The sequence below is a fragment of the Macrobrachium rosenbergii genome, chromosome 7 (genome assembly GCF_040412425.1).
Source record: "Macrobrachium rosenbergii isolate ZJJX-2024 chromosome 7, ASM4041242v1, whole genome shotgun sequence".
Classification (NCBI taxonomy): Eukaryota; Metazoa; Arthropoda; class Malacostraca; order Decapoda; family Palaemonidae; genus Macrobrachium; species Macrobrachium rosenbergii.
In genome coordinates this window covers 25,919,602-25,947,550 of record NC_089747.1, presented here as the reverse complement: position 1 = coordinate 25,947,550, position 27,949 = coordinate 25,919,602, and the positions used below count along the sequence as shown (strand labels likewise).

The following is a 27,949-nucleotide window of genomic DNA, read 5'->3' as shown; positions in this document are numbered from 1 at the left end:
CTCAGGTGGAGTGACCGTACAACCTTGCTCAGGTATCGTCTGGCAGTTCTACCTCTGCTGTACATAACAGATAGACAGTAAGACATAACTACGCAAAGGTCTTGAAGTGTCTGAATGTTATTAGTGAACAAGTGAAGTCTTGCAACATACAGAGTACAATTTGTGATTTCGAAAAGAGCAGAGAAAGTTCTCTTTAGGGTAACACAACAACCTCTTCCTGTTACTTTGGCAGACGAAGGAAGTGATGTAACTTGAAGTGATTCCAATTCTTGGAGGGAAATCGAGAGCTATACAAGCAAGTTCTCAGGGATACCCAGGTATTGTCTGTATTGGTTCAATCGTTCTTTATTTCTCTAATGGACGTTTGACTATTTAGATCAACAAGCTCAAACGTTTAAGTGTAGTAGAAACATACTTATGCTAACAAACATATTTGCAGTTTTCTTTAACTGTGATCCGAACCCACAAGGTGACGAAACACTTATCAACTGTAATTCTTTTTCGGTATTATTTTCAAGGTGGAACGAATTAGATATTAAACAAGATTCGTAGGGTAATGTTTGTACAAATAAAACATGTCACAGTGATGTGATACACACACACACACACACACACACACACACACACATATATATATATATATATATATATATATATATATATATATATATATGTGTGTGTGTGTGTGTGTGTGTGTGTGTGTGTGTGTGTGAGTGTGTGTGTGTGGTGTGTGTGTCCCTGTGTGTCATCATGAAATGTGAAGAATATGACTATAAAATGGACGGCATCCTTCGTGATTCTGCGAAATTCCGGCCCCTGAGCAAGGACCCTACCGGAAGCCTGAAGGGAAATCTGAATGCGATAATTATTAAGAGAATAAATTCTGACAATAGATCTATGAAACTGTTTACAATCATCGGAGACTACGGTCCATGGCATTGTTACGGCACCGTCAAGACCCATAAGGCTGGAAACCTGTTGCGCCCTATAGGCTTATTGCCCAAGCTGACTCTCCAACTTACGAAATAGCCAAGACTCATCACTCCCTACGAACCCAGGGGGTACTCGGTGGTTTCCCCGGCAGTGCTCATCGATATTTTGAATACTAAGTCTCTGGACATCGAAAGTTTATTCACGAACGTACTGGTGGACGAAACCATCGATATTATTTTAAGGAGAGTCCGTCGCACGGATGCCACACCCCTTCCTCCCACATAGGGGTGGCCTCTTTCGACAGGTAGATGGTGTCGCCATGGGATCGCCCCTTGGTGCCCTATTTGCCAATATGCACAAGTCAGATGTCGAGGAAAGAACCTTCAGTTTCCATCCGAACTGTTGATATAGGCTATGCCCCAATATATAGATTACTGTACCTCCGTTCATATATTTTTTTTTTTTGTCTTACTTTCCACCCTCTCCTAACAGTTGACTAATAGTGCAACTGCGAGGTTTTCCTCCTGTTACACCTTCCAAACCTTTCTACTATCAATTTCCGTGTCAGCGCTGAATGACCTCATAGGTTCCAGTGCTTGGCCTCTGGCTTAAATTCTATGTTCTGTTCTCTTTTTCCCAGTATATAGACGATATCTTCATTGCCATCGATGCTACCGGGAAGCAAAAGGCAACTGATGTGGATCGGTGACTTAACGCCCGCGGGGAGTGCCCTGACGCTCACAAACGCTCTGTGGTAGCCGCGTACACGAGACATGCAATTACGCACGGTTCCTCAAGGAAATCTACTCACGCAGAGCTCGAACGTGTCAGGCAGCTCGTAACTAATAACGGATGCGACAGCAATCTTATTAGATTGCATACGAAAACAGTTGGATACGAAAACAGTTGGAAGTATACGCAGGGCACACCAGTGACGACGCCTACCTTACCAAGAAACATCATACTGTATTACAATGCCTCATATCACAGCCAATTCAAGGATGAGGTCAAGGCCATGAAAAAGATCATTGCCAGAGGTACAACACAACGAATCCTATCGAGAGTATTTCTTGGCGTGTCTACTGCCGTCGAACCTAGTCATCACCCTTGAAATGCGAAATAGCACAGCCCCCCGTAGAAAGATGTGAGCGTCGAGCAACAGAGTATGCAAATTTAAATGTACCGAAGGGACATGGCAAGCCCTCAGCCATAGCTACATAGGTCGCATGACTACCACGCTACATAGGCGATAGCAAGCAAGCTTACTGCAACCAAGGGGCAATATTCCAACACTATATATATATATATATATATATATATATATATATATATATATATATATATATATATATATATATATATATATATATATATATATATATATATATATATATATATATATATATATATATATATATATACATATACATATATGTATTATATGTATATACAAATATATATATGTTATATATGTATATATACATATATGTATTATATATATATATATATATATATATATATATATATATATATACAAATATATATATATATATATATATATATATATATATATATATATATATATATATATATATGTAATAAGGACAATATGGCCAGCAGAAACTTCAGCATTTCTAGTTATCCATTTGTTTTCATTACCGTCGTTTTGGGGATACAAATCCCACCTCCGGGGATAAAAACAAAGAGAATGAAAACCCATACATAAGAATAAAATGGAACGCAAGAGTTAATCATTCTTTTTAAATAGTGATGAGTACATTAACGACATGAGAGCAAAAAGGTAGCTGTTGAAACACAAAATCAACATCAAAGATCAAAACTATTGAGCATATTGGCGCTAACTTTTAGAAAAAATGAATATTGACAATATAAAGCCACAAGTGAACTTCAGAGAGAATTACACTGTTCCCAAACACGGAGGAAAAAAGTTATTAAAATTAATCCTTCCATGTACAAAATGCAAAAATATAAATTATATATGTATGTATATATACAGTATACTGTATATATATATATATATATATATATATATATATATATATATATATATATATATATATATATATATATATATATATAATATATATACATGTGTATATATATGTATGCCTGTATTGTTATAATTCTTTTAAAAACTGGGATACCCGGCTCACTAGTAGGGGAAGGCGCATAGTAAGCCTAAAAACACTACTATGGTGAAAGTCGCCAAAAGAAAGAGGGAACAAACAAGAAAAATGCGATCGTCCCCCCAAACAATAATGTTGTTAAAGATTTAAACAAGAGACTGGAAAAATATCAGATTAGTCGGGAATTATAAAAACATTAGGAATAAGGTAATCAGAAATAAGATACCCAAAAAAAGTAAGGATACCTTAGTTTAACCAGACCATTGAGCTGATTAACAGCTCTCCTAGAGAGGGCTGGCCCGAAGGATTAAATTTATTTTACGTGACTAAGAACCAATTGATTACCTAGCAACGGGACCTACAGCTTATTGTGGAATCCGAACGACAGTGTAGCGAGAAATGAATTTCTATCACCAGAAATAAATTCCTCTAATTCTTCATTAGCCGGGCGGAGAGTCGAACACTGGGTCAACAGCATACAAGCCTAGAGCTCTACCCATCCCTCCAATGAAGAACTGGGTCATCGTAGAGAATTCCCTCATTAACTCTTATGAATAAACGATGGAGGGCAACGCTGGAAACACTTTTGAGGATGAGGTTACGTGTGATATCATTTGTCAGAATTTTAAGAAGAGCATAAACAAAAAAGATTGACAGCAAGGGGATAATGCCGAACGGAGGATTAAGCATTTGCCCACGGAGGTCAAGACGATTGGAGGGAAGGTCACCCCGGAGATTAGAAATTAAAAGCATATGTTGGGCGAGGCACATATTTATATATCCAAGTGTAGCTGATATCTCTTTTGTGCATCAGACCTGAAGAAGGAGACTGTATGTCCTCGAAAGCTTGTACTTTGTAAACGAGAGAATTTGAAATCTAAACCATCCTGTCTTACTGAAACCTGATACAAGTAATATATATATATATATATATATATATATATATATATATATATATATATATATATATATATATATATATATATATATATATATATACATATATATATATATATATATATATATATATAATACATACATACATACATACATACATATATATATATATATATATATATATATATATATATATATATATATATATTATACATACATACATACATACATACATACATACATACATACATACATACATATATACATATATATATATATATATATATATATATATATATATATATATATATATATATAATGTATAGAGAGACAGACAAACAGAGACAGACAGAGAACGCTCCTGTCTGTGTAAAAGCAAAAGTGCCTCAGAAGCATCTTGTAATTTATCCTTGAAAAGGCCAGATTATTTCTTTAAAGGTATTGTCAGCCTTGTTTTGTGATGGTGCCTAGTCTAAATGTCCCCATAATGTCCCCATCCAAAAAGCTCTTTGGTGGCTAATCAGGGATTTGAAGGATGCAAAAATATTTTTTTTAAAAAGTATATACTTTATCGTGAATGAATGCTTATTACTCTGTACAGTGAAATGCAACCTGCAGTTGTGGAAAGTAACAAACAGTTGTTAAAAGGTTGCTCAAATCCTGCCAGCAAATGGTTTGGTATTGGGTAGTCACAGATGATTTTCAATTTCCTTAAACAAGTGACACATTATTGTGCAACAGTCCTCTACAACTAGGAACTGGTCATCGGTAAACTTCTGAGAGTTGTATGACTCTTGTACAAACACATACTGTGACTAGTTGCATAAAAATATGCAATCATGTAATACTCCTTACACCCATCGGCGACAAGTCGAACAGCAAGTCACAGCTAGTCACTGGTGGTAGTGCGGTATTCAAATGATAGTCATAATAAAATCTTGCACAGTGATGTAAGACTCAATTTTAATATGTATCCACAACTATTATTTTGCCAAAAAAAATCACAAACAGTGTCATGACTGTGTTTTTTTGTGATTAGTGGTGATTGAAGTTGAGGTTTTACTGGGCCTTGATACTGCAAGTTTTACTTCGATGGCCCCCACGCTGGGTAAACATGGTTAAGGGAGTTCCACTGGTATCTCCGTGGCCCAACTTTCTGTGTCAACTAAAGTTCGGTGGAGTTATATCATAAATATACACTCACCAAACTAGTTCAAGAAACTTTGTGATTACTTACTTTGCTGCAGATAACAGAAAATGCAAGATGAAGTATATGATCAGAGAGCAAAGATCTTATGGAACGATTCTGGGATCATCATAATTACGTCAGTGAATTTTTAGTTTTCTGTGAAAGAAAACTATTGTGCCGGCTTTGTCTGTCCCTCCGCACTTTATTCTGTCCGCACTTTTTCTGTCCGCCGTCAGATCTTAAAAACTACTGAGGCCAGAGGGCTGCAAATTGGTATGCTGATCATCCACCTTCCAATCATTAAACATACCAAATTCCAGCCCTCTAACCTCAGTGGTTTTTTATTTTATTTAAGGTTAAATTTAGCCATATTCTTGCTTCTGGCAACGATATAAGATAGGCCACCACCGGGTCGTGGTTAAAGTTTCATGGGCCGCGGCTCATATAGCGTTATACCGAGACCACCGAAAGATAGGTCTGTTTTCGGTGACCTTAATTATACGATATACAGAAAACTCGATTGCGCTGAAGAAACTTCGGCGCATTTTTTACTTGTTTACATTAGGAATGATCTTTTGCGAGATGAGCAAAATTCAATTAAAAGAAATTTTATTAATAATGTATTCAATTCTGTATCCAATAAAGGGAACGCATATCAGTTCATGTTAGTTATTACACATAAAAGGATTGAGTTTGTGATAGATGACTTAGCCTGTCATTTAGCATCATCCATCCCCAACGACAATAAAAATTTTACTCATTTAATCTCATCTCACGTAATTTCCTCTGTGAGTGGTGAGTGGAATTTTATAAAACAGCTTTCATCAGACAGTGACTCCCACTGGAAGAGCCTTGACCATGTCAGCCAAGTTTGGAAGCCCTAAGTAAAACCTGCAGTAGCCTATCAAACAAAGGATGTTTAGGTTAATATTTCAATTTTCCTTTACTGTTTTATGTTTCCATAGACATACTAATCGTGTAATGCATTTGGCAAATCATTCACGATAAAATATATACCGTTTGTTTAGACATCTGTTTTCGTTCCCATTATCACCTAATCCCCTTATGTATATTTTGATGTAATATAAAAGTACACATTCAGCTTTCACATCAAGCACATTCTATCTTTTTACATCCTTAACTCCCTAGTCCTATATGAAGTTCATGCTCAATTTTGCCATTATCTCTGCTTTCTTCAATCCCCAAAGAGTCTAGACAGGGTACAAATTGACTGGGAAACATATCGCAGGGTAGCATTTTGACTGATAAGTCCTCTGAACATTATGGTATTTGGTTATCGGTTATGTCCGTGATTCTTGCCCTCATTCCGTCAAAAAAAATGAAAAAATAACACTCAAAGAGCCACACTTCGAAAGGCTCTTCATTGTTTATTCTGTAAGCATCACTAACCTTGTTTTTCGCTACTCGAAGTTTATTGAAAAGACAGTATAAGAAAATATAATATACTTACTAGATACCTATGATTTGAATCGGATCAAAACCTTTTGAGCATATTATTGGCGTTACCTTTGTGGCACAATTTAGAACCCTGCATTCACCATTTTTTAAAAATAAACTTTATGAAAACCTTTTTTTTTTATTCCAGGTTTATTACGAAAAACAAAATGTCTCCGCTATCAAGAAGAGGTGCTTCGCCGAACAACCTTGTTTCTGCAGGGAACCAGTTATTGTTGCATATCCTGGTGGGTGGCATTGTTTTGCTTCACTTCGAAATCCGGCATTCCCTTGCCTTCAGTGTGCCCCTTGATGGGTCAGCTAAGACGAGCAGAACGAGCAGCACCAAGTCACCGAATTCTCCGGAGGAGATTGAAGCTTTTGTGAAGACTCTCGAATATGAAGGTAAGGTTGCAGGGCTGTGACTCAGAAACCTTGTATCTTTAATTGCTTCAAGATCGGTTAAAGACCTGTCTTTAATTAGTGCTGAAGTCAATACGGATTTTTAAAGATATATATCAATTGTTACTGAGTACAAATGGAAGTTGAGGGACATGGTTAAGAGAAGAAAGAAAAGCCAAATGAGCTCTATACTAAGATGGCTAGGGATAAGTAACAATAAAAGAAAACGTGATGGAGAAAGTAAAAGTCATATGAGAAAGTTGAAACATGAGTCCGTGTATCCCGTAGGGGGGCTAGCGCCGTCAGTGCACCTTGTGAGATACTGTATCTCTATAGACCTTGGTAGGCACTACTTATGGTTCTTTGCAGCGTGTCTTCGACCCCTAGCTTTAACCCCTTTTGTTCCTTTTACTGTACCTCCTTTCATATTATTTTTCTTCCATTTTACTTTCCAACCTCTGCTAGCTCTTCGTTGGATGAGTCGGTAGAGCTGTGAACTGGCACTCTATAGGCTGGAGTTCGATTCCCCGTGCCGGCTGATGAAGAGTTAGAGGAATTTATTTCTGGTGATAGAAATTCATTTCTCGCTATAATGTGGTTCGGATTCCACAATAAGCTGCAGGTCCCGTTGCTAAGTAACCAGTTGGTTCTTAGCCACGTAAAATAAGTCTAATCCTTCGGGCCAGCCCTAGGAGAGCTGTTAATCAGCTCCTCAGTGGTCTGGTTAAACTAAGGTATACTTAACTTTTCCAACCTCTGCTAACAATTCATAGTGCAACTGCGAGGTTTTCCTCCTGTTACACCTTTCACACTTTTATTGTCAATTTCCGTTTCAGTGCGGAATGACCTCATAGGTCCCAGTGCTTGGCCTTTGGCCTAAATTTTATATTCAGTTCAATTCAGTTCATAACTCCGTGCATGATAAATAGAACCTTCTGGCACCAAGAATGTTTCGTTTGATCACTGATGACAATGAACGCAAGTATTATCTCTTGTTACAGCTTGACTTGTGAAAATGCTAAAAATCTTTGCACTCATATGAAGTATGTTCTATGACATTGGTATATGAAGAAAACCGATTTCAATTCTGTCAGATTTCCTAGCAGCAATTTATAAGAAATGTCCTAAGACTTATGAACTATACCTTAAGCATTTCTGTACATCAATATTAGTCCTGCTGTTACTAATGATACTAATAAGACTGTCAGAAATGCACTGAAAGCCCTAAGGCCCAAGCATTTTTAACATTGTATCATGAATGCAGTTTGAATGCACATAAATAAAATAAAACTTCAAGATTTTAATGTCTAATAAAACGGTGGTTATCTGTAATTTTCCTGAAAAGAACAAAATAACTCCCAGTTCCCACACCTTTACTTTGCGCTATGGGTGAAATTTTAAGCCCAACACCGAATGGTGAAAAAACAAATTTGTAAAAAGAAAATATTAGCTCCAGAACAATGAAGCTTTTATGGAAGACTCGCCCATCAAAGCACTGATACTTGTTATGGCCTCCTTGACTCTACCTTACTCAATTTGACACACTTTGGAACCGATACGATCTATTTTTTTTAAATTCACCTTTTGTCGAAAGGATTGGATTTTTCCTTCACCACACTTTAGAAGGATTGCCAGCACTGACGTCAAAGATGGATTCGTCAGGGAACAACCCACTTCCACTCATTTAAACCCCATTCTTTATGGACATTACCATAAGAAAGTCTTTCCTTTTCTGGGTGTCAGTTAAACCCAATTTCTTTCTCGCAGACACTTTCATAAATCCAAAGTTTGTTCAAATAATACTGATTGGTAACAGAGATCAGGATTTCCCCCCTCTAAGCTGCTTGGCAGTAATGGTCGGAAGTTCAATCTTTCTCTTCACAAGGTTAAGGGTCCTGGATGTTATCAGAACTCACCTCCCTACACCGCGTTAGTGCGTAGGTCTGGGAGGATACCTCCCTTCTCCCCCTCCCACGCCCCTCCTAGTACCTCGTGTGATGTACTGTATATGGCCTTGACATGTTGCACTGACTTACTGAAAATATATTCAGCCAACAGCTCTGCAGTTCAGACAGGCAAAATTTCACAGGGCCAAGGTCATTCATGCTTTCTGTTTGGACCTTGACAGTTTTCTCTCCTTGATCCCCCCCACCCCCATTTGCCCTACATTTCCCCTATTGTGTGGGAGGATAGGGCTTAGTTGTCAGTTAGTAAATTTCTCCCAGTCGATTTTTTTTCCCATGGATTGTCGAAGCATTCCAAAACACAAGTTCAAACAAGCAACAGTTGGTAGAGTCAAGGTCACCATGCACTCTTCCTGGACACTATAATTTTCCCTATTTGATTTCCTGCCCCTCCTTGTCTATGTACAGTATTTCCCCTATTTTGTGGGAGGATAGGGCTCAGCTGTCACTTAGTCAATTTATTCCATATCATTATTTTTCCCTTGGATTTTGAAAGCCTTCCAATGCCCATATATATAGATTGGGATACATTCGATCCCGGGCTCTGTCGAAAATTGGTAGAATTGGTCCCAAAGCGAATCAAATTGTGTAATAAGAGTCATGGAGGCCATACCAAGTATCAGTGCATTAATAGATAAGTGTCCCATAAAAATTTCATTGTTTTAATACTTTATTTTACAAATATGCTTTTTCATGGTTACGTGTTGGGCTTGAAATTACACGCATAGCGCAGTCAAATTGCGGATGCTGTAACACCCTTGTTAGTGAAACTCCCCGAATGATCTTCGAAGGAACTTATGTTTCCAAAATACCTTCATATGCAAAGAAATCAAAATAGGATAGCCTGTATGCATGTAAGAAGATGAACACGGTTGATCAAATTCATGGCCTCTTCTGTGGCTGAAGTTCCAACCAGCCCTCATCCGGAATTACCTGGTTCTCATCGGCTTCCTCCTCGATGACGGTTGCACTCAGGCATCTCTCCTCTCCTCTTCACTGATGGCTGCTGCTGCCGCTGCTTCATTTTGCTTCTGCTTCATTTTGCTTCCCTTTCATTGTAGCCAGCCGGGATGTTTGCATGCATTCTTAAATTACCCACCAACATCAACCTTGTAGTCAAAGCGAGTTTTCATATGGCCCTCTTCTCTGCAACATCAGTTTGCCAAAAATTATTTAAGTACTCATGAAGAGTAAGTGCATAACTATGCGTTTAAAATGTTGACCTGACTAATGAGCAATGAAACAGAGGTTTTGGAAAATTGCAGACATTAATCAATTAATTAAAAATTACAGGCTCTTAGGTACAAAGCTATCGAAAACATTATCCATATAAGAGAAGTACTTTACAGGACAAGGACTCACACTTAAGTAATCAGTACCCAAGTAATGCAGATGGAAATCAGTTGCAATTTGAATAACCCTCCTCTTTGGCATCATCAATTAATGGGTCCCACTCTTACAAAGTCTAAATAACAATTCCAAATACCCCTCGCGCTGGTAACAGTCAGTTGCTGAAGGTAACGGATTATTCCCAATCTTGGCATTCTTAAATCACGCTGATCATGCATTCTCAGATGTTCGTGTACTTAATGTAGTTGAAAGACTCAATGAGTCAGTGAGTCAGTATGTGATGTAGAAGTTGGTTCACTGAAAGTTGTTGGAGACTGAAGTTCAAGACTGAAAATCCTGACCTTTGGACCTTGGGGCGAGAGAGGTAGGATAGCAACGAGTTTGCCTGCAATACGTGTTAACGGCAAAGGTGCAGGAGATCAAAAAGCATTTACATTATGGTACAAAGCCCAGCTGGCCTTGTTTTCCCTTTTTACGTTATTCAGAAAAGAATTCTTAAAATACTTATTTTCTAAAAGCAATGACAAACAGTGAATTACTTTCTCCCATATACAATAATACAAACACAAAACCATATACGACTAGTGGCTGTCAGTTCACTGTCCTCATTGCTGTATTGATCAGTATATCTCACTGATGACATTTTTCTTTTTCAGCTACAAATGGAGATAACGCTTCCCAGAATGACTTGATCAAAATTGATCTTAACCTTTTAGACGATGATACTATCGGTCTCGAAATACAAGATGGACTCCAGGAGGAATTTGAAGTTGTTGGTAAGTGTCTGATCACTATACTTTGTATGTGTATGGTTTTGCACATTGTTTAGAAGTCACTAGTCAGTTGTACCATTACTGCTAAAAATTATTTACATAAAATATGTGTACCAGTTTTTATTTTATTTAAGCGTAAAGTTAGCCTTGATCGTGCGTCTGGCACAGCTATAGGTGCCAACAGCACGGGCCACCACTGGGCCGCGGCTGAAAGTTTCATGGGCCGCTGCTGACAGTTTCATGGGCCGCGGCTGAGAGTTTCATAAAGCATTATGCGAGGACAGGAAACTCGATTGCGCCGAAGAAACTTTGCGTATATTTTACTTATTTGAATCTTTCCTTAATTCATCAGGGAAGTAAATCTGTTCAAGGCATCTTTACTTTTGTTTACACAGACCCCATTTCTTTAAACACTCCTACTGACAAAACTTTTACCGCTGTTCACCCGTCTTTCTCCAAATATAAGCGGATAAACTTTTTCTAAAAGCTACTTTTTATCGTGAAGAGGCTCTTGCTTTTATTACTTTTAAGCTAACCCTTCTCTTTATTTAGTGTATTTGTTTATAAAATATATAGGGAAGTATTGCAAACATTTGGTGTGCTACGGATTGTTGAATACTGGAAGTAGTCTCATTGAGGAAAAACATCCAATGTTTAGGAATAAATTTGATTGTGATATCTTACAGATCCTGAAAGTTTCCTAGTGAAGTTTCAGTTTATGGTAGAGTAGATATTTTATCATTCGTAGACTTCGTTTCAATTACTGTCCTGAAGTGTTATTCACTGGAATATTTGAAGCAGTAATTTTTAAGCATAAATAGGTGGCTACTTGAAGAATATGGCTTATGTACCGCAATTGTGGCTAAATCTGTATTTTTCGTAGGTATGAATTAGAAAAAGTTAATAAAGATGAATTTCTGTTGAATACCATGAACCAGTAGTCTATAAATACAGGTAAATTATATTTCATATTGTGTGTGAATGCAGGCACGTCATTTTCAACTGATCATCAAGGATATTTTCTTTCCTTCTCAACAGATGAAGTTCAAAAAGAGACATCAAATGCTTCTGTTACCGAGAAACCTGGTCCCTCAAGTCGTAAGTGTAATAAACTGTTGGTTTAATTTGTCATACAGTTCATGTTGTATGCTGTGTGTTGCCTTGGTGTTTCATCATACTCGGCATTGAGCATACAAGTTACCCTTTCTAATTCTAACAAGTTTATGTAATCCTTAGTTAGGAGGAAAGTCAAAAGTGAATCACAGACAAGCACCAGGTTGCTGACCGAGTATTTGAAATGTCAGTCCAGTTCAGGCGAAAGGGAGTTGTGGGATGGAGATTATCTCGTAAGGAAATCTTGAAGTAATCCTTAAACATATCCACCTACTCCAAGATACCTTCCAGAGATTTGGGATTCCCTTGGCTGCTGTCCCCTTTCTTCTTAGCCACGTACAATAAGTCTAATCCTTCGGGCCAGCCCTAGGAGAGCTGTTAATCAGCACAGTGGTCTGGTAAAACTAAGGTATACTTAACCTTTTGATAAATGCAATGAAAAGAATGCTTCCGAACCCGCAGTCTAAGATGTTGCAGCTGGTGATCATATGACATTGACCAGTATATGTGTGCTATCTCATACTACAGTGCGGCAAATTTAGGAAGTATCTCGGGCCGTTGAGCTGCCTCAGTGCGCTGTTATCAGATATTCATCTTTTTTACAAATCAAGAAATGGGTAGTGTTGGGTATATACATTCTAACACTGAAATGTATTCGTTTTGAAATCATCATAATCATTATTTTCGGTTAAAATTTCAATAATCAAGCTTGAAATGTGGCATATGTTCTGACGAACGCCGCCAGTTTTCCTAACCGTCTTATCCCACGAAAAAATTGAGGATCGTTCCCTTAAGATACCATTCATAAAGCGCCACAGCTTTATGAATTACTACTACATTTCTGCATCAGAAAGGAAATCCATTCGTTTGAAAAGATTTCATAGTAGTTATGAAAATTTAGGGTTTAATGAAGCATCACTTTATAAAGTTTTGACAAAAATTGCGTTTAAACATATCAAAGGACAAGTAATAGCAAAATGCAAATACGTGACGTAAAAATCACGTGACTATAGGAAATGAAAATAAAGTTTTAAAAATAAAAGGTAATTCCGATTGGAGTACTTCAGGCCTGGTAGTTTTCACATTTTTTCACATGCTTTCACATATTTTGAATTTATGTGGAATTACATAGAAACATAAAAGAAAAAAGATTCATTATCAGCAAACTCCAGTAAACATGCCCAGTAATACGTCTCAGCCCAGATCTAGATAACTGTCCTCTCAGACTTCAGTTACCTTACGTAAATCAACATTTTCAGTCATTATCAGTACAAGGACTGAGCTGTGGTAAGCTACATTTTATTTTATATAGTGTCCGGAAAATTAATATTCATACCATGATGCTCATTTAGACGTCATCTGCAACCAGGATATTTGTACATTATTGTGGATATTTAAAAAAGCCAAGAAAAAAACAAAAAAAATCAAAATAACCAGTCGAAAACTGCAAAAGAAGGATCATCAGAGAAGCATAAGTTACTCTGGTGTTGGTTTTTTGATAATACGTCAGTGTGTCATAAACGATGAAAAATGAAAACTAATAGAATGCAACCTTTATTATGTATATTTCCCTTCATTATACTTATGTTACCCAGACATATTTCCACTAATCTAAAAGTCTAAAAATGATGAATGAATAGGATAGTTTATATAGTTCAGTATGAGAAAGAATGAAAGGCATTTACATTATTGCAATTAAAGAAGGCTACCAGGCAATTTGAAGTGAACATGTCTGCTATATCAGACGTTGTTAACAATATGATTCAACATCTAGGCAAGCTTCTGTACAAAGCAATGGCTGCGCACTGTCCTAGGCCAGCAGAAGATGATAAGTGGTCAAATGCTTCAAATTAGACCTCCTAAGCAAATGGCTAAAAATCTAATAGAGATGAACATAAAGATGGAGACTGAGCTTTGATTAGGATGTGTCCACATGAATCTGGCTCCCCTTTGAAGAGGACATGCCCTTACAAAGTCAACCCCATCAAAATGGAAATGTTTTAGTGGGTCGAGGACCCCATGGTATCAGGAAGCCAAAAGAGCTTTGGCACCATTATGTCTTATTTAGAGTGCTGGTGCAGCTCCATCAAACATCTCTTTGGAACAGGTAGGCATTGGACAGTTGCAGGAATCCACTGGAAAGTATTCCGAACCTTGGATGTCAAGATGTGCTTGACAGACAGCAGTTTGGCATTGTTTGGGCAGACAGCTGTAAGCACTTCCCAGAGGGGATTTGGCATGCTTGTATTTACTTTATGGAAATCATTGAGCAAGAGGGTTTTGCTCCATTTTGGTTATATTTGCACAGGTGTTAAAGGCCACTGTCATTTGATGGCATTATTTGGTGTCAGTCAATTACCAGCAACAGCCACATTGGATATGGTGCCATGATATCTATTTTAGATAACTGTATGGGTGCCATAAGATGTTGACATATTACTGCCAGATGTTGGTCAGCCCAGAGATGGCAGGAATGATTTGAATCTATTATATTTATTCTAGGCTGTTAACGGATACTGTTGGTTATCATTGGCATGTTGCTGAATGTTGGCAAGGAGTGAAAGTGGATCCAGTACCATTGTCTGTATTCAAGTTAGAGAGACACCATGGTGGGGCATTGTTATATGTTGGTCAGCTGTTTACAGCAAAGAGATTTTGGCACAATTGTATTTACTTTAAGGTTCTAGAAGGCTGCCAGCTAGAATATTAGCTGTTGTTCATCACCTGCCTGTGGTGGCCTTAAAAATTTGGTGCTATGATAAATACTCTAAAAGTGTTTGAGGGGTACCATCAGAGATTGGTAGGGCAACAGTATGTGTCAGTCAGCTGCCCTCAGCATCCATATTGGATATGGCACCATTATACCATTATCATTATATTCTATCATAAACTTAACCAGACCTCTAGGGTGAAAGATGTGTATCAACAATGTTTCTGTCTTTGAATCCTGCAAAAATTTCCTTGTAGAAAATTAACATAACTTGGTAACTGTAAATCTGATCTGAGATGATAGAACTGAAATATGAATACAGTCAAGATGTGTGAACAATAACATTGTCATAATTTTCTCTAAGTAGTCCAAGCTTGTGGAAAGTTAGCCCCTACCCTAAAGAACTTTCCCCTTGAAAGATTATTAACAATTTTATCAGTAACATCTCATAAGATTATAGAATTTAAGATGACCACAGTAAAGTCAATTAGAATCATATCCATTTTGAAAATGCTCCAAGAGCAGGTTCCCTGTTACCTGAATCCACAAGTTTTACAGCAAACTTTTATGCAAATAGATCACTGACTTGTCACCTACAAATCAGTTATATACTTAGTAATTTGCTTTTGCTCTAGGCCAACTATCATTGATCTACCAAGGCGTCTATGCTCCTGACTCACGCTTCAATGCTTTTGCTGATGGAGTTATGGTGAATATGGTGGCTGAAATGAAACGCAAGAGGATGGATCCACTCTACTTCAGGGTGTACGACAGAGGGATAGTTGAGTAAGTCCATGATTTTGCATGAGATACTGCCATTAGCTTTCAAAATAAAAATTTGTTTGGGAGTTAGACATTCATTTGCTGACATTTATTTGTAACGAATTTTTTACTGTACAGAAGAATTTTTTCACACCCATTATAATCCTTTTGTGAATCAATTTAGTCCTAAATCTTGACAACTGCTGTAAGATTTTCTCATAAGGAAGCATAAAATTGGTTTATTTCACAATTATCAAATTTTCTCTTGAAGGTTTAACACCTCTTTAAATAGCTGGTCAAATAACTGGTCAGTTTATAGTATTCCAAGAGTCCCTTTGATGCAGTCAGGTCTCGGTATTAAAGCTATAGTCCGTTCTTTGACAAATAACTATTTTCATCTGACTCGCAGTTATAATCAATTATAAAAGCTTTAAAATCTTTTAAGAGGAAGTTAGCTCTTTTATCAGACAGTGTTTGAGTTCCTGCGTGATGGTGTGAAAATCAAATGGCCAGGTCATGTGTTTCTAGTCCCATTAATTAAAAAATTTAAAAAAGCATGTCCCGGGGATTTAAAGTGTGAATTCGGTAAAATAGAAATGTGCTCAAGGAAAGAAATATGAACATTGTAGTTCTTAGAGACTAAAAGGCAGGGGGTTTAAGATTGAGATACTGTATAGGATAAGGAAGGAAGTATTTTTCAGTGCATCAGCAAGATCCTACTGAATGAGTGAAAGAGCACAAATTTTCTAAAGTGGAAGAAATGTGTGTGAAATTCTGTGTAGCATGAGGAACAGCTTTTGTAATAAGTGTCTGCATATTGTCCTTTGTAGCCATAGCAGTTACTCTTTGAATTTTGTATGATACCTGAAAATAAAACAATTGCGTTCTTGCTGCTGCTGTTCAATGTGAAAATCTCCAAATATCTAAGGCATTGGTTTTCGGTCTTTAGAGACAGAGAAAATTAAAATATCAAGTAATTTGAACTTAGTACAGAAGGAAATTACTCAAGGAGCAAAATTTGGTTGTAATGGTTTTTAGTGGTACCGAATTAGAAGGGAAGGGCGCTCAAGACTGAGGGATGTAGGGCTAGAAAAAGGTAGCTTCTGTTGTCTCGCGAAAACCCCAGTTTGTGTGTGTGTGTAAAAGAGAACGCATGTGGTAAGGTCGAAGTAATATGTGTGAATCGAGTGAAGTTTGAAGAGATGTAATAATGGCTCCAGTTTATGCCTGGTTGTTTGCAAAGAACAAGAAGAGGTTGTGACAGTAGATCTGAATGGCCAGGTCGTTAGAGTAGGTGATATTGTAGTAATTTGGCTTGGTGTTTCGTGTGAATGAGAATGGGAAGAATTTTTTGGAAATGTGTTAAGAAAAGTGTGTAAATTTTTAGAATACGTGATTTCAAAGGAAGACTATCCATAAATAGATTTAGGAAAGGGAAATTACAAAGTGTAAGAAGAGGAGTGGCTAGAAGTAAACATAAACATTGCCTTGTTGAAGCAAAATTGAAAATAGAAAAGTAAGTTAACATGAAAATGGAGGATTCAGAATATTATTCCAGTTGTAAATAGATGCATAATGGTTACAAAATTCTGGCCTGAATTTACTCAGGAAGGAGGGAAGATTAGTATCTGTGGGCTCACTGGGCAGAGAAATAAAAGTTACTTATGGGAATGACAGAATAAGAGATTTAGTGTAGTAAGATAAGAGATTCTCAGAAGTGTAATTCCTTGAAGTATACAAGAGGTCGAATTAGGTACTGAATGACAAATGGAAAGAAGAGAGACAATACGGGATGGTAATGAAAATTTAAACGTCAGAGTATAAAGTAATTTATGTTGAAAAGAACTGTGATCATTGAAGTTAACACAAAAATGAAGGTTCATAGGCATACAAACCTTTAGAATAAGACAGTGGAATGGATGTTTGCTGTTTAATGAGAATGTTGGCCTGTGTTAAAGTAGTGTATGTATGTATATGTATGTATATATATGTATATATATATATATATATATATATATATATATATATATATATATATATATATATATATAAATCCCAAAAGTATTCTTTAAAGGAGTATTTTGGGATGTTTAATGTTTATATATATATATATATATATATATATATATATATATATATATATATATATATATATATATATATATATATATATATATATATATATAAATCCCAAAGTATTCTTTAAAGGAGTATTTTTGGGATGTTTAATGTTTTATATATATATATATATATATATATATATATATATATATATATATATATATATATATATATATTACATACATATATACGTATATATATATATATATATATATATATATATATATATATATATATATATATATATATATATATATAAAGCAAACTATATTTCCATTTTTGAAGCAAAATATTCAATTTTCAGATATTCTTAAAACTCAGTTCGCTCAAGTTTCCATGTAACTCACATAGCAAAAATTGAAATTCAAAATTTTTCCATTTTCCATAAAATGAAGCTGTGATTTCTGACACCAGGCAAACATTTTTCATAACTGAAACAAGTGTTAATACAAAGAGGAATTTTCATCGTATAGAATATAATAAGAAAAGAGGCTTTACCACTTTGGTAGAGTAAAATCCACGTAAACTGTTCCAGACATGTAACAGCACGAGCTGGCCGAGAAGGGATGAAGGACGGGCCTGCTGCAGTTTCACCTACTGTAGACGAAGATGGTGCAACATCTAGGCAAGGAAGGTAACAGTAAATATTTAAATACTGTACATTCATATATATATATATATATATATATATATATATATATATATATATATATATATATATATATAAATATATATATATATAATATATATATATATAAATATATATATATATATATATATATATATATATATATATATATATATAATTTATGTGGAGTGGCATAGCTGTCATATACAACACGTATGCCAATGGACAATTTAAGATTCATCTCTCTTGTTCATATTTATTTCCGACGTTTTCGTAAATTTTGAATAATTACATTTTCAAAGGCTCTTCCACCAGAATAAAGTTTATAAATGTATATACACATACAGTATATATATGTATATATATATAATAACAATCAATTTGACACTTGAATTGGAACTGAATAATTCATTCACCAAAAGTTTTTGTGCAGTGCAAACAGAGGTTCTCTGTAATCACATTGTTTTTATGTTCATTTTTCTTTTGTTGAACAGGCAGAGGGGGAACGCTATTGGGGGAGGCGTTATTCGAGGCCTCACAAATACAAAGCGATTTGGGAATGCTGAAGTGCAAATAGCAGGAAATGCAACATTGGTAAGTTGATCATAATAAGCTTAAAACTTCCTGTATTTTTGTTTTAAATCACTTGAATGAACTGATGAACAGTGTTCTTAACATAATTCACTGGACTGTATTTCAGTAAACGACTGAATTTTCGTAGAATATGCAGACGAAATTCTTGTCCGGTGTCCTCTTGCATTTTTGTTTTAAATCACTTAATGAAATTCACTGCGCTGTATTTCAGTAAACAACTGATTTTTCGTAGAATATGCAGACGAAATTCTTGTCCGGTGTCTCTGAGGCGAGGCAAAAAGATGTGATTGCCAAGTCATTTTCCAATCACCACAACAAAAGTATTTAAATTCCACATTTCATAAGATTAAGTTTTGGAGCCATCGCCTTGTAATGCGTATCATGTTGTATTCCATGTAAAAAAATAAGAAGGCTTAAATAATTCTTCATGTGTCTAGATAAATTCTTTACATTTTAGAATGTGTATGCTCTGAAGTTACGAAAGTTCAGTGTGTAATCCCCAAGAGATGATAAAGAAATTAATTGCAATTTAAAGGTAAAAGTAACATCAAAGTATTATTCATGTGTCTACCTCAGAGTAAAAAAAGAAAATGAGGTAGATTACATTAATACGTCACCTCTGGGAAGTAAATCAGAATAAATAAGAAGAACGAAGACTTGGTAATTATCATTATTACATATCACTCAGTTAAGAAACAACGAAATCTTTGAGATTCAGCAAAACGGCCATTCCATTTTGAAAATTAAATTGAAGTTACCTGTTACAGCAGGGTAGACGATCGGCTATTATTGCAACATATTAATATGTATAACCGCATGGATGGTAGGACTCAGTTGGTGCAAACATGAGTCATCCTCCTGGACAAGTGTTTCTCATCTTCTGGCACTGCGCCTTCTTTGTTCCACCTAGCGGTCACAATGCAAACTATCCTCAGGGCAAAATGTCTTCAGTTATGCTCGTCAGAATCTATCCTAATGCTGATAAGAAAGGGATAGGTCAAGGCTTGAAAATCTCTTAAATAATCTTCAGATAAATAATCGTGAATAACTGAGCAAATCTGCACGTAATTGTATGTTTTCCAAAGAATTATTATTACTTCTAATAATATGCTAAAACAAACTGCATATCACCTAAGTATATACTATACAGTATATGCGTAGACAAACTGCATATCACCTAATTATATACTGTATACACGTAGACAAACTACATACCACCTGAACATATGGCATATGTCCAGCAAATTATGAATGTGCCATAAAATAGTTGCCGGTTTATTTTTAAGGGTAAAATGAAATGACGCATTAAGCAAGCCATAAATACATTATCATTTATATTTTTCCCTAAAATCGACAGTTTCTTATCTAAAGACAAAGCCAAAACCAAGTTCCTGCAGACAAATTTTGTGCAGTGAGAACAATTAAGATTAGTTTTTGCATGAGAAAATTGTCTTTTTAATTTTTCAAGTAACAAAGAAATAAACCGGTATTCAAGCACGGGAACCAGACGGTGTGCAAAAGCCTTAAAATTCTGTTGGGCGCTAAAACGGAAATTCCTATCCTTCGCGTCACAAGGATTTCCTGTTGATTTATGCTCTGAATATTTCTTTTTAAGATCTGCATTTTGCTGATTATGTTCGTCTGGAGATTCTCATCGATGTCACCTATAATGTTGCATTAAGTTGTGGAAATGATTTAGTAAGTTTCTGCAGGGGGATAGTTCGGTCAGTGCATCTCATGCTGTGCACTGTAGGCATTACTTAAGGTTCGTTGCAGCGTCCCTTCAGGCCCTGGCTGCAACAACTTTCATTCCTTTTACTGTACCTCTCTTCATATTCTCGTTCTTCCATCTTACTTTCCACCCTCTCCTAACAATTGGTTCACAGTGCAGCTGCGAGATTTTCCTCCTGTTACGCTTTTCAAGCCTTTTTGCCATCAATTTCCCTTTTCAGCTCTGAATGACTTCATAGGTCCCAGCGCTTGGCCTTTGGCCTAATTTCTCTATTGTATCCTATTCGATACAGTAAGTCGGTGTTGATGTCTGGTTTTTCGTGAATCTACCTGAGCTCTGAATGTTTGCATGACATCACTGTTGTTGAAATTTTTGCTGGTATAGTGTAATTTTCCACTGGAAGAGTTTAAGGCATCAGGGATGTTAACTTGCTGATCAGGGCCCATATGTAAACCGTCAGAACTAAAGAAGAGAAGAAAAACCTCAGCAACATTTCAGGGAACAGTTTACTTCGTTTCGAAATGGAATCGAAAGACTATAGACATTTCAGACTTTTCTCAAAGATCTTGGAGGAAATTGATGTAGCTGTAACTTTCAGTTTCTGCATACTTGAGTTTGCAGATGAACATATTGTGCAAGCTATAGGACCGGACGCTTTTCATTCGTAAGCATTACAGACTTTTAGGGCCATTTCTATTAAGCTATCCCAACAGTAAAGATAATCAAACTCCAGTCATTACATTTATTAATTAGTTTTCCCCGTCACAGACGCCTAGGCGACACTTAGCCTAACAGGAGGCTGACCTCTCCCAACCCTGAAGGTCTGGAAAAGCCTGTTCAGAGGAGTTCTGTGGCCGGTCAACTTGGTCGAGGCGTTGCAAACTATTTTCAACTTTTCAGTATTACCAAGAATGAAAAGTGGCTGTGAGAGGAACGTTAAATAGGTCCTGAAAGGTCTTTAGGTGGTCTTGAATATACTGCCCTAAAATGGAAGACTGCAGTATCTGCAAAAATACAAAACTGAGAAAAATGGCAGATACTCCTTTGCCTTACTCCTGATTTTGCAGATACTGCCAATGGGACCCCCCTAAATATCGTGGAAAGCATTGAAGAATCATTCTGTAACTGCAGTTACTTGTGTATTAGTGTTTCGCGAGCCCAGTAGGTGGCATATCTCAATTTTTAAAATTTTGCAGATACTGCAGTTTTCCATTTCAGAGCAGTATAGTGGGTGTAAGAATGCATGTTTGGATGTAGATCGTGATAGCCATTATAGCCGACCTCCTCACTGCTTCATTTTGAACGACCCGCTAACATCCTTTCATGCTCTCGAAGGCCTCAACGTGTGGTTCATGGTTTCGACTTATGACTTGAAGCAGGTTACTTTTTAAAAACTTAAACTGCCACCGTGGATGATGGTGGAAAACTAGAACCACCATTTTGTGAACACTACTTATTTTTTTAACGTAGGAATTGGTGGTGAGGGTTTACTTCTTTGTGAACAATGTTAATGAAATTGTTCATATATATATGTGTATATGTGTATATGTGTATATATATATATATATATATATATATATATATATATATATATATATATATATATATATATATTAGTATATATATATATATATATATATATATATATATATATATATATATATATATATATATATATATATATATATATATATATATATATATATATATATATATTACTTATTACTGTGATTGGCATAATATGGAGGACATATGGTCCCAGAATAGTAAATTATCTCGCCAAACTTTTCGTATAACATTTCATAGAGTTGAAATTATTATTATTTATCATAAACTTTTCGCGAAAAATCAGTAAATTAATGCCAAAGAAACAAGTGTCTCTTTATTATTTTAGCTCTGACGTATTTATAACATAAGTTTTCTTCTTCTTTTTTTTTGTCCATGGGTAACTATGTTGAAGTTTGAAGAGAAAAGTAAAGTGAGAAAGTGACGAAATGAAGTGAGAAGAAAATCTTGAAAACAAAGCATAGTAAACAAATGAAAATAAAGATTCATTCATCAAAGTATCATCATATATCTTATCAAAGACTTTTATTCATACAATGTTTATTAAAGTATTCATTTCTCTATACATTTTTTTTATCTCTTAAATATTTTAAATTTTCATTTCTCACGAAACTTATATTATTTGTGTCATTATTAATACCTCTTTTCTCATCAGACTTCATTTCACTTGCACCTTACCCTTTTAATGATGTAGGTAAGATCTACAATTCTCATTATTGGAATGGTTCTTGACAAGATCGGAGCCGGTCTTAATTAAATAGGCCATGTAGATGTGAGAGTAGAACGGAAAAGTTGTTGGCGGGTCGTGGCCGACAAGACGGGAACATACGTTAATAGATCCCTAGTTGGTCGAGAATAGTCTGAAAATGTCGTTAGCAAGTCAACAGGGAGTGTGAGACTAAAATCAGGCTGACCTGATTTTTGTCTCAAGGCTGAAACCAAGTCATCTGTGGTGGGTAACTTTCTGGGCGCTGTGGGACAGGACCTCAGGACGGGTACCGAATCAAGGCGCATTGAAATTGTGCTAAGGCCCCTCTTTGCTTAAAAGCACGGCTTTGATTTGAAAGATAATTGTTCTGGAAGAGATGTATTGTTCTAAAGATATTGCCATGTTTACAAAAAGCCCTCTTAAATAATCATTACCAAAAATGAAGACAAATAGATGTTTCAGAAATTCTTTTTATATAAATAATGCTCATTTCTCAGTTGAAAAGTATTCTAGGGTTCTACAAAACCTTTTTGAGTTTAATGGTAGAGTTTTGTTTTAACAGTTGTTTCTTGTAAGCAAGTCATCACGTAGATACAACAACCTTGTAACGCATTTTGCATGAAAGCCATAACTAATCCATGATAGAATAATAAGAATTGAATGCAAAGGATGAGGTTATAAGAAGTAAGAATCTTTGCAACAGGTTCGGAGTCATTATGTATTCGGACCACTGAACGTTGAATTAGTCTACAACACTGAAAAAGGAGTGAAAACCATCAATTCAACCTTGGGGGCATTAGCTACACATGCTGTGTCTGGTCTAAAAGATAATAGTTCCAAACTCATCGATTTCATCATTGACAGGTATGATGGCCTGATATCTTTTTTTTTCCTGTAGAAACAGTCTCCGTACATGGTAAGATATTTTCACTAACCGCAGGTGATGCCTTATGCACGAAAGGTAATGAACCCCTTGGCCCTAGATCAGTCAGTGGCTGGAATAACTGCAGGGTTAAAAAGACAGGAGGAAGAAAAAAGGTAATCTCTGGGTAACTTCAGTAAGCATCTTATTACTTTCCTTTCCTTTGTTGATTTGTTCAGTAAAGAGCACTGTGTCATCCTATCATGGTAGTTTCCCCGTGAGAAGGCGGCCATACCTTTCTTGACACTATTATGACCAACAAGCGAACACTGACTCGCCCTTCTCCTGTTGACAGGTCAGGGCCCATTGGTTGACAGGACCCCTTGACCTAATTGTTGACTATCGAGCACCGCCAAGCATCACAAGAGTTCGTACAGGAATCCAAGCTGTCCAGTTCGATACGCTGACCGTAGTAGACAGATTTGGGGCTGAAATGTCTGACTTTAAAATCATAAGGTAGGTGAGGATGGGGGCTTAATAAGTGGTATTTATGTCAAATTACTAGTGGTCATAATGGTAGTAAAATAAATATAAATTAGTTTTTGCCATGAAATATAATCAGATTTTGTTTCCATAACTACTTAGCCATGTATTAATATTCTGTTTTCAATTAAGTATATATTATAAACCCCTTTACTGAGTGACCTAGTTCTTTTCTGAAGGCAGTTTGCATAAACTAACCATTTTAAAGACTCAAGAATCGAAACATAAGTGATATTTTACTCTTCTGAATAGTTAGCAAAGAACTGGGCAGCTCTGGAAATGGTTACTATGATGCTGGGCAAAATTAGTTATAATGTACATCGAAATAAAGAAGGGATTTTCCAAGACAACAAGGTGGTATTGTCGTCATTGCCTGCCTGCAGTAACTCGTTACTCTTCCACAAAAGATCTACGTTAGATGAATGAGTGATCTGAGACAGCTTATTTAGATGAAACACTAACAGAAAGACAATTCCAACAATACATATGGCGATTTGCCAAAGTAAAAATCATTTTTCAACTGCAATTGTTGCATCCCTTTGTGGGAGGCTGGAGGACTGATCAGTAGTTGAAAAATTTATTTTAGCTCATAATGATTTTCACTTCAAAATCTGTCATAATTTTAGTGTTCACAGAGGTCTGTTCCTCAACTTCTTGCATCTTTGGCCATTTTTATGCCATGGACACTTCTTGAAAAACCTTTGGTGAGTAAGATAATGCAAGTCCAGAACTGCTCTATTTAATTTGTTTTTAATTGGGTCTTCCGACCATCTACACGTTGGTAAAACCAATTTGATTTACATCTTACCATTTACCGTAAAATATTTCTTCTAGTATTGGCATAAATCGGTAAATTATAATTGTTTAGAACAATTGCATTTGTACAAAAGTTATAGGAATGTTAGTATTTTAAAAATGGAATCACCGTCTTTTACTCAAGAAAACTACAACGATATTTTATTAGAGATGTAAACATTAAGCTACAAATGTTTAATATCCAATTCTCGCAACTTCGGTGAAATTCCAGAAGTAGTGCGAATTGGGTATTAAACGAAATTTGTGGCTTAATGTTTTTGTATGTATATATATATATATATATATATATATATATATATATATACATACATACATACATACATACATACATACATACATACATACATACATACATACATACATACAACACCGTGTATGACAACAAGCGAGGAAGAATAGGTGAATCAAAGTGTGCTGACCAGGGTTTTCTTATTTAATGCACCGGAAGAGGCACAAGAAACTCGAAAGCATTTTGGCGCCTCTCTTTGTTCCTGGCCTCTTGTCATACTGACTTCGCATGATTCCAGTGATTTATTATCAATATATATACGTACATACATATACGTGTGTGTGTGTGTGTGTGTGGAGAAGAGAGAGAGAGAGAGAGAGAGAGAGAGAGAGAGAGAGAGAGAGAGAGAGAGAGAGAGAGAGAGAGAGAGAGAGATTTTCAGGCAGCTTCTGCAGGCATTCAATGAAAACGTTCCACCTTTTACGGCCTCACTGTCACATGCTTCTCTATTTGCCCCTGTCTCATAAGCCTTGCCAGAAAAAGACTGTGACGTAGTATAATTTCAAGATATCTCAAATGAAATATTTTTCTCTTTCCTGCTGCACAGCCCACTCTTTGACTACATGCCCTATTATGGCAACAGGACCTTGGAACAGCAGAGGACTACGGAACAGGTGGTCCGGCACTTGTTTTCCAATGATTCCTTCATGACGGTTCTTATGAAGGACTCTTTCGAAATTGCATCCTATGATAAAATCATCCCACAGTTCGGAACAGAATCAAACTATTATTCAGTTCTCAAATACCTGTTTGATGGTGCCCAGAGTGGTAATGTTAGGACATACCAACCAGCGGCATCTAAGGGCATTTCTTTACCTGGAATTCCGTCACTTGTTGCAGCTCATTTAGCTGATACTGCTGAGTCGGCAGTTGATAAGCGAGGGCAACAGTGAATAATCAAATAAGGCGGAGAAATCCTTGAAAGGTTTCATGCATATTGTATCTTCTACGTGAAAGTTCATGTGAAAGTGAAAATTCTTCATATCTCAAATGATTTTCTGGAATAGTTTCCTAAGAAATCACAAACTCTCATTTGAGTTATCTCACGTAATGGGATAACGATTGCGTCTAGTTGATCCCAGGGTATTAGTATTGGCAGTTAGCAATTTTTATTTATTTAATGATGGCGGTACTGTTTGTTGTTTAGGTGTTGGGTTTCATAGGCTTACTCTTGCTCTGCTTGAAAATAATGTAAGCTTTACTAGTATTCTCATAAAATTTTAATATATATGAAACCTTTTATGAGTTTCTAGAGGTAATTGCTCTATTTATTTTTGAATTTTTTGTTCTTATAGGACTAGTATAAGCTCGTAGGCTGGTCCAGTTTTTCTTGGATAATCTTATTGAGAATAAATCTTGCCGTTATACTTTAAAATATCTCATCGACTTCGATCCGATTGTACATATGATAAAGTAAATTCCTCTCACACTTGACACAAAGTTAGGTTACGGATACCGCTTAATAATGGGTCACTTGCATGACCATTTGAAACATGGAGAGAGAGCCCAACTGAAAGCCGTAATCCGCGCAGAAGGATTTGCAGTGTTCATATACTGTACTTCGGAGTATCTGTCACAGATTGTGTCAATCTTTCACTCTTCAGCAATTTCTCATAAAAATAACTGTTGCGCTTTGAACTTGAAGAGCATGCCTCGCAAAGTAAAATGTTCATGCACCAAATAAGAACAAGCCTACACATTTAGCTGTAAAAATAAACTGATGAATATTGAAAGCACCATTTAGCATGAGAATTGATTTCTAGAGTTTCCGATCAAAACTTCCCGGTTTCAAGCATATAAAACTGTATGATCCACTTTTACGTACTCAGATTTTGCATTCCTTGTTAGCTTTAGTTGTGTACTATGAAACGTGTCTTTTCATTTTAGTTATTTATTCAGTTTCACTGATGGTTTGTGTTATTCAGTAAGATTTAAGCTGAAAAATATGATCACAGGCTAAACATTTTATACTTGTGTAAACAAAGTCTTTAATTTATTGTTGCAATTAGGTATCTAGTGACCGTTTTCTGTTTTGAATGATATTCGTTGCGTTATTTATTTTATTATAAGAGTTACTTCAGCTATTCTGGGAAGATTATCAGACTTCCACGAATGACAAATATATTTTTAAGGGCAAAGTGTAACTTACTGAACCTTGTTAAGTCTGGTATTCTTTAGTGATACAGTCCTTTTATGATTATGTCATTATACTTCACTTATGTTAAGAAGAAACAGAACTGCAGTTATTGTCAGCTGACTGATGGATTTATGGCCACTTATGTGTATAGCGCTATTAATTTGTCTGTCTTGAATAATTTTGTAAATATTTGTCTTTTGTTTGAGACTAAACACATTTCTAAGCTTTGCTTCCTAAAGAATACAACAACAAACAGG

The 27,949-nt window shown here is 36.0% G+C and overlaps 1 protein-coding gene across 1 annotated transcript; it reads left to right on the top strand.

Moving 5' to 3' along the window:
- Window positions 1-27,949, top strand: LOC136840241 (uncharacterized). The gene is made up of 9 exons (XM_067106850.1): window positions 1-77; window positions 6,773-7,026; window positions 10,994-11,113; window positions 12,149-12,208; window positions 15,569-15,719; window positions 18,352-18,450; window positions 18,939-19,038; window positions 24,263-24,423; window positions 26,103-27,949. Exons 2-9 carry the CDS (start codon window positions 6,792-6,794, stop codon window positions 26,446-26,448), a joined length of 1,272 nt encoding a protein of 423 aa, XP_066962951.1. The 5' UTR covers window positions 1-77; window positions 6,773-6,791; the 3' UTR covers window positions 26,449-27,949.

Bases quoted from the DNA above. Each gene is read 5' to 3' on its own strand.
- LOC136840241 (XM_067106850.1), top strand. From the start codon at position 6,792: ATGTCTCCGCTATCAAGAAGAGGTGCTTCGCCGAACAACCTTGTTTCT. The intron at 7,027-10,993 runs GTAAGGTTGCAG...TTTCTTTTTCAG, and splicing joins GAAGACTCTCGAATATGAAG to CTACAAATGGAGATAACGCT. The intron at 24,424-26,102 runs GTAGGTGAGGAT...CCTGCTGCACAG, and splicing joins TCTGACTTTAAAATCATAAG to CCCACTCTTTGACTACATGC.